At 40.0% G+C, this 11,934-nt stretch overlaps 1 protein-coding gene across 1 annotated transcript in view; it reads right to left on the bottom strand.

Annotated features, from left to right (window-relative positions):
- LOC123979653 (guanine nucleotide exchange factor VAV3) overlaps nucleotides 1-11,934 on the bottom strand; it is a 100,017-nt gene that overhangs the window by 52,375 nt on the left and 35,708 nt on the right. The window contains exons 3-4 of the mRNA XM_046063681.1: nucleotides 2,192-2,250; nucleotides 1,924-1,989 (exon numbers count right to left, since the gene is read on the bottom strand). Coding sequence (XP_045919637.1) covers nucleotides 1,924-1,989; nucleotides 2,192-2,250 — 125 coding nt within the window. The remainder of the gene's footprint in view (nucleotides 1-1,923; nucleotides 1,990-2,191; nucleotides 2,251-11,934) is intronic.

The raw sequence follows: 11,934 nt of genomic DNA, 5'->3' as shown, positions 1-11,934 counted from the left end.
GTGCTCCTTGGGATGTTTAAAGCTTGGGAAATCTTTTTGTATCCAAATCCGGCTTTAAACTTCTCCACAACAGTATCTCGGACCTGCCTGGTGTGTTCCTTGTTCTTCATGATGCTCTCTGCGCTTTAAACGGACCTCTGAGACTATCACAGAGCAGGTGCATTTATACGGAGACTTGATTTCACACAGGTGGATTCTATTTATCATCATTAGTCATTTAGGTCAACATTGGATCATTCAGAGATCCTCACTGAACTTCTGGAGAGAGTTTGCTGCACTGAAAGTAAAGGGGCTGAATAATTTTGCACGCCCAATTTTTCTGTTTTTTATTTGTTAAAAAAGTTTGAAATATCCAATAAATTTCGTTCCACTTCATGATTATGTCCCACTTGTTGTTGGTTCTTCACAAAAAATTACAGTTTTATATCTTTATGTTTGAAGCCTGCAATGTGGCAAAAGGTCGAAAAGTTCAAGGGGGCCGAATACTTTCGCAAGGCACTGTATATTATATTGCATTTCTGTCAATAGATCCTCCTAAATATTACACATTGAACCTTTAAACTCTGTTGTTGTTTAGTTTACACTGATTGTTGTTTATTTAATCATTAAGATTTAAAGTTATGGAGAAATTCTTGAGATTTGTTTTTTGGGGGGTTTAAAAAGTGTTAGGATTACACAAAACACAACTACCCAAGAAACCCCACTGGAATGTAAAAGTACAGGAGGGAAAAGGTGACTGGCATCCCTTTATTATTTAATAAAATGTCCATATTTAATAAATGTTCCACATGCACATATTCCAGCTACACACTGGATGTTTAGTGTGGAACATCTAGCAACCTTGATGTATCCACTAAATAATTTAACATATAATGAGCCTAAAAAATTTCAGTTTGCAGATGTGAAGATTTATTTTGGGCTTGACTTGTGACAGTGTTAGTAGACAGTTGACTCTAAATGGGCAGATAATCAATTCAGCTGTAGAAGTGAAGCTCTGGTATGTGAACAGGTCTGTTTCTGTGTGTGTATTTCTGTACATGTTATGTCCATTTGATAGCCGCTGAACACTGAGCAGATGGGAGTTGAAGCCTGAACACGGCTCTGTTCAGTGTGATCCAGGCTACACTTCCACCTCCCACCCACTGCTGGCTGCTGCTTTCCTGTCACAACTGACTTGTGGGCTGCTTCCTACTCTAGGAGCCGTCAGCACTAAACATAAACCAGAGCGCCGTGTCAGTGTAAGACTTCCCAACAACATTTCTACAGTAAGATGATCTGTCTCCACTGACTTACACTAGCCACACAGTTGGCAATGCCATATTTTTCCATACCTGTTCATGGTTTATGCTTAGATCCAGGAACTTACATTTGACTCTTGGCCAACAATAGACGAATATGCCTTACTAATCAAGAGGCAACCACACTGGCTCACTAGGAAGCCACTCACTTAAACGTCAATGCAATGTTTTGATAAGCATGTACTATGAACAGAAAAAAATAGTGACTGACAGCTTCATTTAAAAACTCTTCACCATACTACCTTCAAAAATCCATCCCAGCCATAGCAAAGCCTTTCAGATTCAGTTTTATATTGCTGCATTGCATTTAGAGAAAGGGCTTTGCAAGGCATTGTGTCAGGAGTCCTTTTTGTAATAGTAGGTGGAGAATGTAATGATTTGGTTCCTCGTTCACCTTCAAAGGGTGAAAAACACATTCTTTGTTGATTTGGTGAAGTATTTTTAAAATAAAACTGTTGAAAACATCAATCGTAAGAAGATTAGTTTTCTACATATGTTAAATGCAAGGCCTGAAAGAATAATTAAGGTCAACATGTTGTCGGCGCCCACAACAGCCTGTAGATTTTTAAGTGGTTGGGAAAACTAAAGGCTAGATTAATGAATGTCTTTTTTTTAATGTACATACTCTATAAGGTCCTCCAGGTGGTTGTAGATATCCTCATCTTCGACACTCTCTTCCGATGGAAAGGGCCTTCCAAGAGAAAACAAAGCATTCTGTGTTAGGCTTAAGTTATATACCCTGCTGTTGGATACACATTGGATTGTATAATATTCTCACATTATCACATTTTATTGAATGTAATTTTGTATAAAATAATATCACAAAACACTATCACATTGTTTCATATGTTTAAAAAAAATATCTTTTATTGTGTCATTTCACTTGAACATACCTGATTCCAGTTTGTTGTGTAATCGCTGTGTGGGAAAGTTTAGATAGTGTGTCCATTACCTGCAATGGAAATAAGAACATGTTTATAATTTCATATATTTACAAAACGTACAGCCTGGAAAGTAACATGGGCGCTTGTTGTTTGGGTGCTCTGGTGGTGCTGCATGTCTAAGAGGAGACACATGAGGGCAGCATTCTCAAACACTCCAACATCGCTACTGACACCCAAACGCTGTGTGTGTTTACATGTGTGCAATGAAAGAGACATGTCACTCCATGAAGCTAAAGAAGTTACACAACCCAACCCATAGTCTGAATAAATTAATATTTATAAGACTACAATATTAATTTGGTGCCTTTTAAACATCCCCATGCGGCAATTTTTGTGTTAAGTCGCATCTGATATCAGAACACGCACAAAGCCCAGTCAGATATATTTAGAAATAATGAGAGAGGTGTTAAATGAGAGATGAATGCTGTTGCTGCACAGAAATGACTCATTCAACACACAGCCAGCAGTTAGCAGTAACTACAGCAGCAGAGCAGAATTACATGAACTGATCAGTAATTGATCACTTGATCGTGCTGTGAAGTTAACCACGTGCTCTCATCGGCTGACATGATTGCATTTAGTATGACATTTCACGCTGCGGTGCTCAGTCTTAGCAGTGCCCTTGACCCTGTGTGTGTGTGTGTGTGTGTGTGTGTGTGTGTGTGTGTGTGTGTGTGTGTGTGTGTGTGTGTGTGTGAGACCTGCTTAATTAAAAATCACCACGGAATTCTAATGCTATCTGAACGATTCAGATTTATTATCTGAATCACGACTTGACAGGGAGCTCTGTTTATTCACTCTTTGCAACTTGGCAAATGGCCCACAAACCTCTTTTTTAAGGGTCATCTATCCATTGACATAACGCGCGGACGAGTTGATGAAAAAAACATGCACATGCACGCATTCAACACATCACAGATGTAATGCAGATACATTTGGCCTGGAGCACAAGCTCTGACAGATCAATACTGATCACACAACCGGCCTTCCCCCTTCCCCACCAGCAAATAGAATAAACAGGGGCACAAAGAGGACAGAGAAAGGCAGAAACATGTTTCTGCTGACATCCTTTAAACTGTACTACTGTACACCAGTGGAACTAATAACGCTGTAATCGTGTGTCACTGATGTAAAATATGTTCGTCCAATGTAGCATGCTGAATATTGATGGACTTTTTTTACTGACAGTATTCAGTGTTTTCAACCAGAAGGATCTCTAATTTAAGGATCTCTGATAAGACGAAAAGACTATGCTGATCAATTGTGCAACAATCAATCAAGCTGTACCACACCCATCAAAATAGAAGATGGGTGACACTGCCTGACTTTGACAAAGCATTTTATCATCCCAGACATCAGATGCATTAGACTCATCCGAGGCGGCAGTGCATTAATAAAGCCATGAAACACACATTCAAGCTGAGTCCATTAGTTGCACTGATCAAAGGGAAATATTAGTCGCTAGCAGCTGAACAGTGGGAGGGTACAAAGCTGTGTTTGTCACAGGACTACACGGGGCTCAGCGGCAGGGTCTGATTACACATCATGAGAGGAGGAAGCAGAGGTGAACTGGTCTTTCACACCTGGATTTATGTGCATTTATTTCAAACGAACAAATAAGATTTAATGTGATTGGATATTAAAAAGTGATCCCTGGTGGCCAGTGACCAGTGTGCCAGCCAAAGTACAGTCCATTTTCCACTTATTTATGCTGCAGTATATTGTGTAAGTGTACTGTATTCTCAAACAAAATAAACAGTTCATTCAGAATAATTGTGCCTAAGATGTCCTCAGAGTGCTACATTTTGCTGTACAATGTGAAAACTTTTTTATCAACATGTCAGTTTAAAAACAAGAACCAAAACTAACACTTTCAGAGTCGATTTAGAAACATCTCTTAGCTAATGCACAGATATAAGCCCTGAAGTGGCAGCCAGGAGGTTAGACAGCCTCTGCTATCAATGTGCCCTTCTGCAAGCAAAGAGGAATTAGAAAAAGACGTTTAGACTTTAGTCAGTTTTTGAGTACAATTGTAAACATTTTGGGACTATTTGTCGTTTGTGTATACCAGTCTTTGCATTACATGAATTCAGTGATTAGACAATGCTTTTGCAACATGTCAACCTTGCATTATTAGCAGTGTTGGGGGTAACGCGTTACAAAGTAATGCGTTACTGTAATCAGATTACATTTGTCTGTAACGTAGTAATGTAACATATTACTGTTGATAACTTCAGTAATCACATTACAATTACAAATAACAAAATTGCGTTACTTGCGTACTGGTATCCGCATAACGGGAGGAGAAATAAATAAATCAAATGTCCCTTTTCGTGTGTGTTTGCATAACACTTTTCCACCTTTTCTCACTTTCGACTTTAGCGCCAGTCCATGAGGATGCAGAAATTCCTGCTCATCAATATAACCACTTCTTTGATACGCATGTCCAGTAAGAGGGAAAAATCTACTTTAAAGCCATTGTTCGGCAAATGAGCTACAGTAAGTTTCTTGTGTGTGTTTGGCCTGTTAACTGCACAGTTCAAATTTCATTACATATTCTTACAAGTTTTTCCTTTCAAGTCTCACCATCATCTCATATTGTGATGAGGGCCAGTGTCTTATTTGTTTTCATATTATTTTCAACAAATTAATATTTGCACTGGTTGGAAGGACAACCTATTTTTAGTTATGTTGCATTGTAATGACATTCATTATTTAAAAAATAAATGTTTCCAATGAAATGCCATTTAAAGTTTGAAGCATTATAGTACTGTAGCCTTGTTCTTCTCTTGACAAATGTTGAGCTGATGTTCACAACCTTGTTGTCAGCTTTGTAATATTAAAGAGTATAAAAGAGAGATCATGCGTATGTCCTCATTATAATAAGGATTTGTTTTGATCTGGGCATATATGATTTGTAACTTTATATTGTTATTTTGCATCACAGGTAATGTTACGCAGTAATCCAAAAGTATTGTAACTAGTAGTGTAACTAGTTACTTTCAGCAGTTAGTAATCTAGTAAAGTAAGGCATTACTTTAAAAAAAAGTAACTAGTAATGTGTAATATATTACCTTTTTGAGTAACTACCCCAACACTGATTATTAGTCAACTCTACATACAGTGGATATGCACGAACACGTTGTTTTGCAATCCAAACACAGACATGAATGATTGCACCCTCTGACACTGAAAGATAATCTTCCTCCTTCCAGTTATCAATCCCCACACAGTTATTAGACAGAGTCGATACAGTTCTCCCGCCAATAATGAATGAAGGGCATGACATCCGGAGGCCAGTTGGCAGGTACAACATGTCCAGAAGCTGAAGATCTACTTTGTGGCGAGCAGAGCTCTGGAGGCTTTCCAGTTTTAGCTGGCAGGCGATTTAGGGGGACGAGTTGTGTATCGTTGTGCTTTTTGGCTTCATATTTTGAATATGTTAGTCACACACATTCGCAACAAAAGTGACCATCTGCGCACAGCCAAGAACAGTTTCTGAATAATCACAAGTATTATATCCATCAGCGGTCGTACCACTAATAATAGAAATTCCAAGAAAACGTCCACAAAGGAAATGAGGTTAAAATGTGCTTAGTTTTAGCTAAAGCAAAAATATAGATGATTACTACTGTTCTCAGAGCTGTATTATGCACAATTTAAAAATACATCATGATTCACATGTCACGAGTTCAATGCAAGACTGGTACAGTATCGGTTCTTTAAAACTCAGGCTGAAACAGCAAAAAGCCGACCCGTACAGTAAGACATCATGCAAGAATAGCAACATTAGATTTGTATTAGATTATGTGTCCAGTGTGAGCGCATAAAATACAGGCCGCAGGCTCAGCAGCCAGGTAGCAGACGAGGCCCTATGATGGAGGTTAAAGCAGGATGACGGATGTGTCTGCTTAGATGAAAGGGGGATGAGTACACAGAGATTGTGTGTGTGTGTGTGTGTGTGTGTGTGTGTGTGTGTGTGTGTGTGTGTGTGTACGATTGCTTGGATGCAGGTGCATGTCAGTAGCAATCTGTCTGCTTTCAGTGGATTTCATTCCCACTGTATTTACTTCTACATTGACAGACAGTACAGCTACTTCGTTCTATATCATCATTATTTCCTACTTCGGCAAGTGGAAACAGCTTTGGCACTGTTATTAAACTACACTATATACTGTGTATGTTATCAGGAAGAGACAAAAAAAACATTTCTAACATACTACTGACATGCAAAGCCACTGATAACCTCCTCTTTATTTATTTATTTATTTATTTTCGTCCTTCACCGTTTCTTATGTAGGGAGGCACCTCAAGAAAATGGGTGAGGCATTACAATGTGCCAACAGTCTTATTGGTTTCACACACAACCCAGCATGCTGTCCCAGTTTTCTGCACTCCGCTCTCACTCCTCCTTTCTGTGGCTCTTTTCTTCTCTTTCCTTTTTTCTCCTCTAAATGACTGAATACTGGCTAAAAATAGAGATCAGTTAAGTAATCCAGTGATACAGGTGGTAATATTATATTTTTTTGTTTGTCTGGTTTTGTTTTGTTGTTTATAGCCTTTGACAACCACGATAAAGCGCACTTAGTTCATGTTTACAGACTGTAAATGAGGTCACCTACCCACATACAGTTACTATAATCAGTGCTGGAAATGGTGCTCAACCACAGCCACAAAAAGATGATTTTGTTGCAAAGGCCAGGACCAAGGGCGAAGGTACAGACAGCGCAGCCGCACTGGTGCCCGCACTGTACAGGCCCGTGATGGGACCAGGCCCCCCCAGGTTACGAGCTGGAGTTTACCAGTTCCATGGAAAAAAAATTCCTCACCACTCATCATTGAAAACTAGGTTCCACATCACCTTATGTGGTTACATCTTCAGTGAGCTCATGTGGTATATATACCCTCAAATGTCCACCTTTGCCACGGTGTCAGTCAGTAGTTTTTGTCTTATTTTCTTTGGCATTCATGTCACAAATGATTGCTGGGTAATATGTGTATTTTGTGGCCCAATCTTAAGTTTCTATTTGATCATGTGACTCTAGCTAGGTGTAATGCAAATTCCGACAGACTAAACAGAGCACACCTGCAATCTAGCAGTCATGCCATTCAAACATAAAAGTTGTTGCAAAAAAAGACAGGAGGGAAAAGAACAGGAGTAGAGGGTCGCAAAGCTCCCAAATTAGATTGTTTTGGATTTTTTACTAAGGACATTGTCAAAGACTTCAAGGCTAGTCGGATGGCTTTCAAATAGGTTAATAGGTAAATGCTTTTTCAAGTGGTCTGGTGTATCTTATGGACTGGCGTGCCCGTTTTACAGGCTGTTATCATCTCGGGGTCAAGTCGCCGCCGAGCACCTGGTTGATTGTGTGGGGGTGTGTGTGTGCTGTTCCTGTTTTCAGGACATGGTGGTGTTGATAAGTAGGCTGTTGTCTTATTTACCAGAATCTCTTGCCTCTCTGTCGAAAGGGGAAGCAATTGACGTGATACAGGTTATTGTGGGCCAACTAAAAATGCCCAAAAAAGTGTGCGGTCATTTCAGCAAAGTGGACACCTCCTCCTTTTGAAAATAAACAACTGACTTTTCAGCAGCTAGTCGCTATATAACTGAGGCTGACCATAGATCAGCTGGGGTGGTGGTGGGTAGGTGTTGATCCGAACACACCAAACAAACCGGTGTGAAAACACCTTCATATAGTGTTACGGTCATCTGCAGCCCTCACTGGCCATTATTTCAGGGGATTTTCCCACCTGACCACTTTAGGGTTGCTATTTCAAAGATTGCAGTTCTTCCTATATCGGAGTATCCTCACACTCAGCATACTATATGGAGTGCGGCGGGTTTACTGCTTTAGTTGACCTAAGACTGTCTAAGAGGAAAATTCAATGAGGTTCCATTTTGTTTAACCTGAAAAAAAGTGCTTGCTGCCCCATAGAAGGCACGCTCCAACGTGACATTTGCTAATACACTGTAGGTCCACTGAAGTCTGAAAACACATTTAAAAGACGAGCTGTAACTACAAAGGTTTGTTAGCATTGAAAATCTCATCTGTAAATGTGTGTTTTCACTGCAAGTGTGCATCAATCAATAAGTATTTCTTTTTTCTGAATGTTCGCTATCCTTTAAATACTTCAGTCTCACTGGCCATGCTTGATAAAACATTTATGTAAAGCAGGAAAGCGAGTCAGTAAAACCGTGTTTGTATTTCAGGTGCAAAACCAAAAGGCTCTATTCCCAAACACTTTTTCACATCAAACATTTTGCTGCTGAGACAGTTTGGAAATAAAGGACATGTGAATATTTAACAGCCTCCTCCGGTTCTCTGTTACTGTGCCTGGTGACAGTGGATGTTGAATTCAAAATTTACACAGAAGAGAAAATACTACACTTGTTGGTGTAAAATGCGTGTGGGTGTGTGTTAGATCGGGACAGTAAAAATTGACTGTTTCATGCGTGTCTTGTTGCACGTGAGACTGATTATTGTTATTTGTGCATATATGCATAAATGAATGTGTGTGTATGTTTGTGTGTGTGTCAGTTTGACAGATGCAGCTGGTGTAAAGGAGCCACTGAAAGCCTGATTGGCTCAGAGAGAGACTAGCTGATGTTCAGCAATCAGTGCCATGGCTCATTAACGCCCATAATAAATTATTAGTGTGTTTGGGTATATAGACGTGTGGCTGATTAGAATGCGACACACGCTTGCCATTTCTCCTCAACATTCATTGCCTGCATCATTTAGTCCACCACTTTTCTCATCAAACACTGCTTTACTTGCATCATTTCTACAGTCATTCATCTCTGTTCTTCTCCCTGTTTATATTGTCACACAACGGAAACAGAAATGTATGTAAATGAGAACAACTAAAATGTGAGTTGAAACACAGTATAGGTGAACATGGTGAGCATGAGGGCGGAGAATAGTCTCAGATGGTATCAGAAATGAACAAAATAAAAAGAAATGACTACTGTGCTGCACCTGTACTGGGAGATAGCTATCACTTAATCGTTTGCATTATATCATGTATGTACATGCATATTTAACACCCTTTGACAGGGTTCTCGATTAAACTGAGTCAAGTCAGCTACAGCTGGAGCGTTTGCGGCCAACTCTTTATGAGCTAGAAATGGGATTTTCTTTAAGTCAGTGTGAAATCATCATAGATCTGCTAATTCAAAAATAAGGACAAATTTCTGCCACCATTATCTTTGGAATCTTTGGAAAGCTTGACAGGCATTGCAACAGAAACTGAGAGGGGCGGGGCTTAGCAAACAGTTTTACTGGAGCAGTGACAATACTGTAAGCTGTGGTGCTGTTAAACACAGCGACTGATTGGATGATTACTGCTATATGAGCAGCAAGTCATCTTTCAGCTAGAGAACTAATGTTCCAGTCATTTTGGGATAACAGCTGTCCGTGGCTGGTTGCAGAAATGGGGGTTTCTCATTCATGGATGACACCGTAGTGTTCATTGCATATTTATAAAACATAAAATCAAATGTGTCTTACTCAATCTCTTGAACTTCAGCTATGTGCGCCATGGGAGGAAAAGTCCACAACACATCAGCCGTGGGCCTGAGTATGATCCTCTATCGCTCGACTTCCTAGTAACTCCCTCTCAACAGCATAAGGTCAAAAGTGAGGGCATCGTTGCTGTCCAGGTACATCACATCAACCCCATGCACTACAGCCCCTCAGGACACACACACATTCACACCCTCCCCAGTAATCAAAGCAGATCCTTGAAGCCCTGCACTCCCTGAATATTCTATGTTCACATTAATAGTGGAGCATATCACCCAAGTGATCACACATTTGCTTGGTTTTCACACACAAACAAACACACACACACACACACACACACACACACACACACTTGCATACAAGCATACTGATACAGCTCCAGGCCTTGATGCACAAACACATCTGATCTGCCAAATCCCCCCTTTGCTGACAGGCGAGGTAACTCCAGCTGAATTTCGCACTGTCTGAATCAGCTGGCTGCTCACAACTGACCAGCAGCAAACCAACAGTCATACTGTAGCAACACACGCACACACACAAACACTCAAAAGGAAGACAATCTTTATGCTTCAATCATTCACAACTTTCTCTCTCTCTTCTTTCCCCTCTCTCTCCCTGCCCTCTATCAGCTGACTATGGGTTCTCTCTTTAGGTCACCAATCAGACTTTGCCATGGTCGTCAAAGCCAATCACGTGGTCACAATCCGTTCTCCACTCTACTGCTGTCAGCTGTCATTTCAGTACGCCGTGTCCCTCCTCCACCCCATCCCCTGACTGAAATATATACGGTAAAGTTTGGATATCAGAGGGCTTTCTTAGTTTGTTTTATTAATCAACAAAAAAAGCATAATTAACAACAATCCAGTCATTTGTTCAAACCCAAAACTATGGCGCTTTTACAAAATTTATAAAAGATAACACGTAATAAAAGCAAAGTTAATCTTTTTTTTTGTGGATTTTTACTAAAAATATGCAAGATTTTAAAGGGCTACTTATATAGTACAATTCAGCATTGCCCTTTAATGTGTGCTTGTTGGGGGACTCAATGATTAGACAATTAAGCTATTAGAAGATTGACACAAAAACGATCTGCAGCTGTTTTACTGAGTAATGTTTTGTTGCTCTTACTAGTATATATTGTCATTTGTAGATCTCTTGCTGTATTGATGCTTTGTTGATGCTTGTCTGTTGTCCCTCAAACGTAAGTCGCTTTGGATAAAGGCGTCTGCCTAATGAGTAAATGTAATGTAAACATAAATGTAAATGTAATGTTGATTAGTGGTTTAATTCAAAAATTGAAGCAAACATCCCAAACAGCTTCTCATGTGTAAGGATTTGGGTATTTTCTTATTCTTATGTGGGGATAAACAGATTTTTTTAAGTTTTTGGGACTGCTGATGGACAAAACAGGTAATATAATGACAGCACCAAAATTTCTTTATATTTGCAGGACATGTCACCGGCCAACTGATTATTTGAGAACATACTGTAAGAATAGTCAAAATATAATCATAGCAGACTGATGTGGAAGATCGTGAGTGTATTGAAGGATGGATTTCTTTCTTCGATTCAGCCTCCTTATAACTGAGGAGGAGAACCCCCCACTCAGAGACAGCGTGAGGAACCTCAGAGCTTGTTGCTATTGTGTTCACTGCTGTTATTCTCATTGAATCCATTGTGGCAGCCGTGCTTAAGACATAACCTCATCTCTCCACCCACTCCCCACCCAATCTACAATACAATCTCCATAGTTTCATCACGTTGACATGACGATCCCGCTCCCTCGCAGCTGAAACACTATCCTGTATAACTGCGGGTGAAATGAAGCAAACGGGGGAAAGCAGTCTCCCTGAGGGGTATTTCATTCGAAAATATAAACTCTGTTTTTAAGAGTCCTTCAAACAGCCGCTGTAGTGAAGGATTCTTCAGGATCCTGTTTAAAAGAAGATTTCAGCTCCTTGTAGACTCATTTGGGGAGCCAAGACTTAAAAGAACCATAACCAAGTGTAAGGGCACGTTTGAGTGGGTTGTCTGTGTTGTAAACGATGTCCTAAGGTAGTCAGTGAAAATCCATATGGACATTCTTCAGGATGTTTTTTCCCCCCGGCGTCTTTGATCCTGCTGTGTCAGTCATGGAGCCCTATGTTTCAGTTTTAGTGGGTACTG

The sequence above is a fragment of the Micropterus dolomieu genome, linkage group LG01 (assembly GCF_021292245.1).
Source record: "Micropterus dolomieu isolate WLL.071019.BEF.003 ecotype Adirondacks linkage group LG01, ASM2129224v1, whole genome shotgun sequence".
Lineage (NCBI taxonomy): Eukaryota > Metazoa > Chordata > Actinopteri > Centrarchiformes > Centrarchidae > Micropterus > Micropterus dolomieu.
Note: the sequence above shows the minus strand (reverse complement) of the source record. Positions and strands in the feature narration are given on the sequence as shown.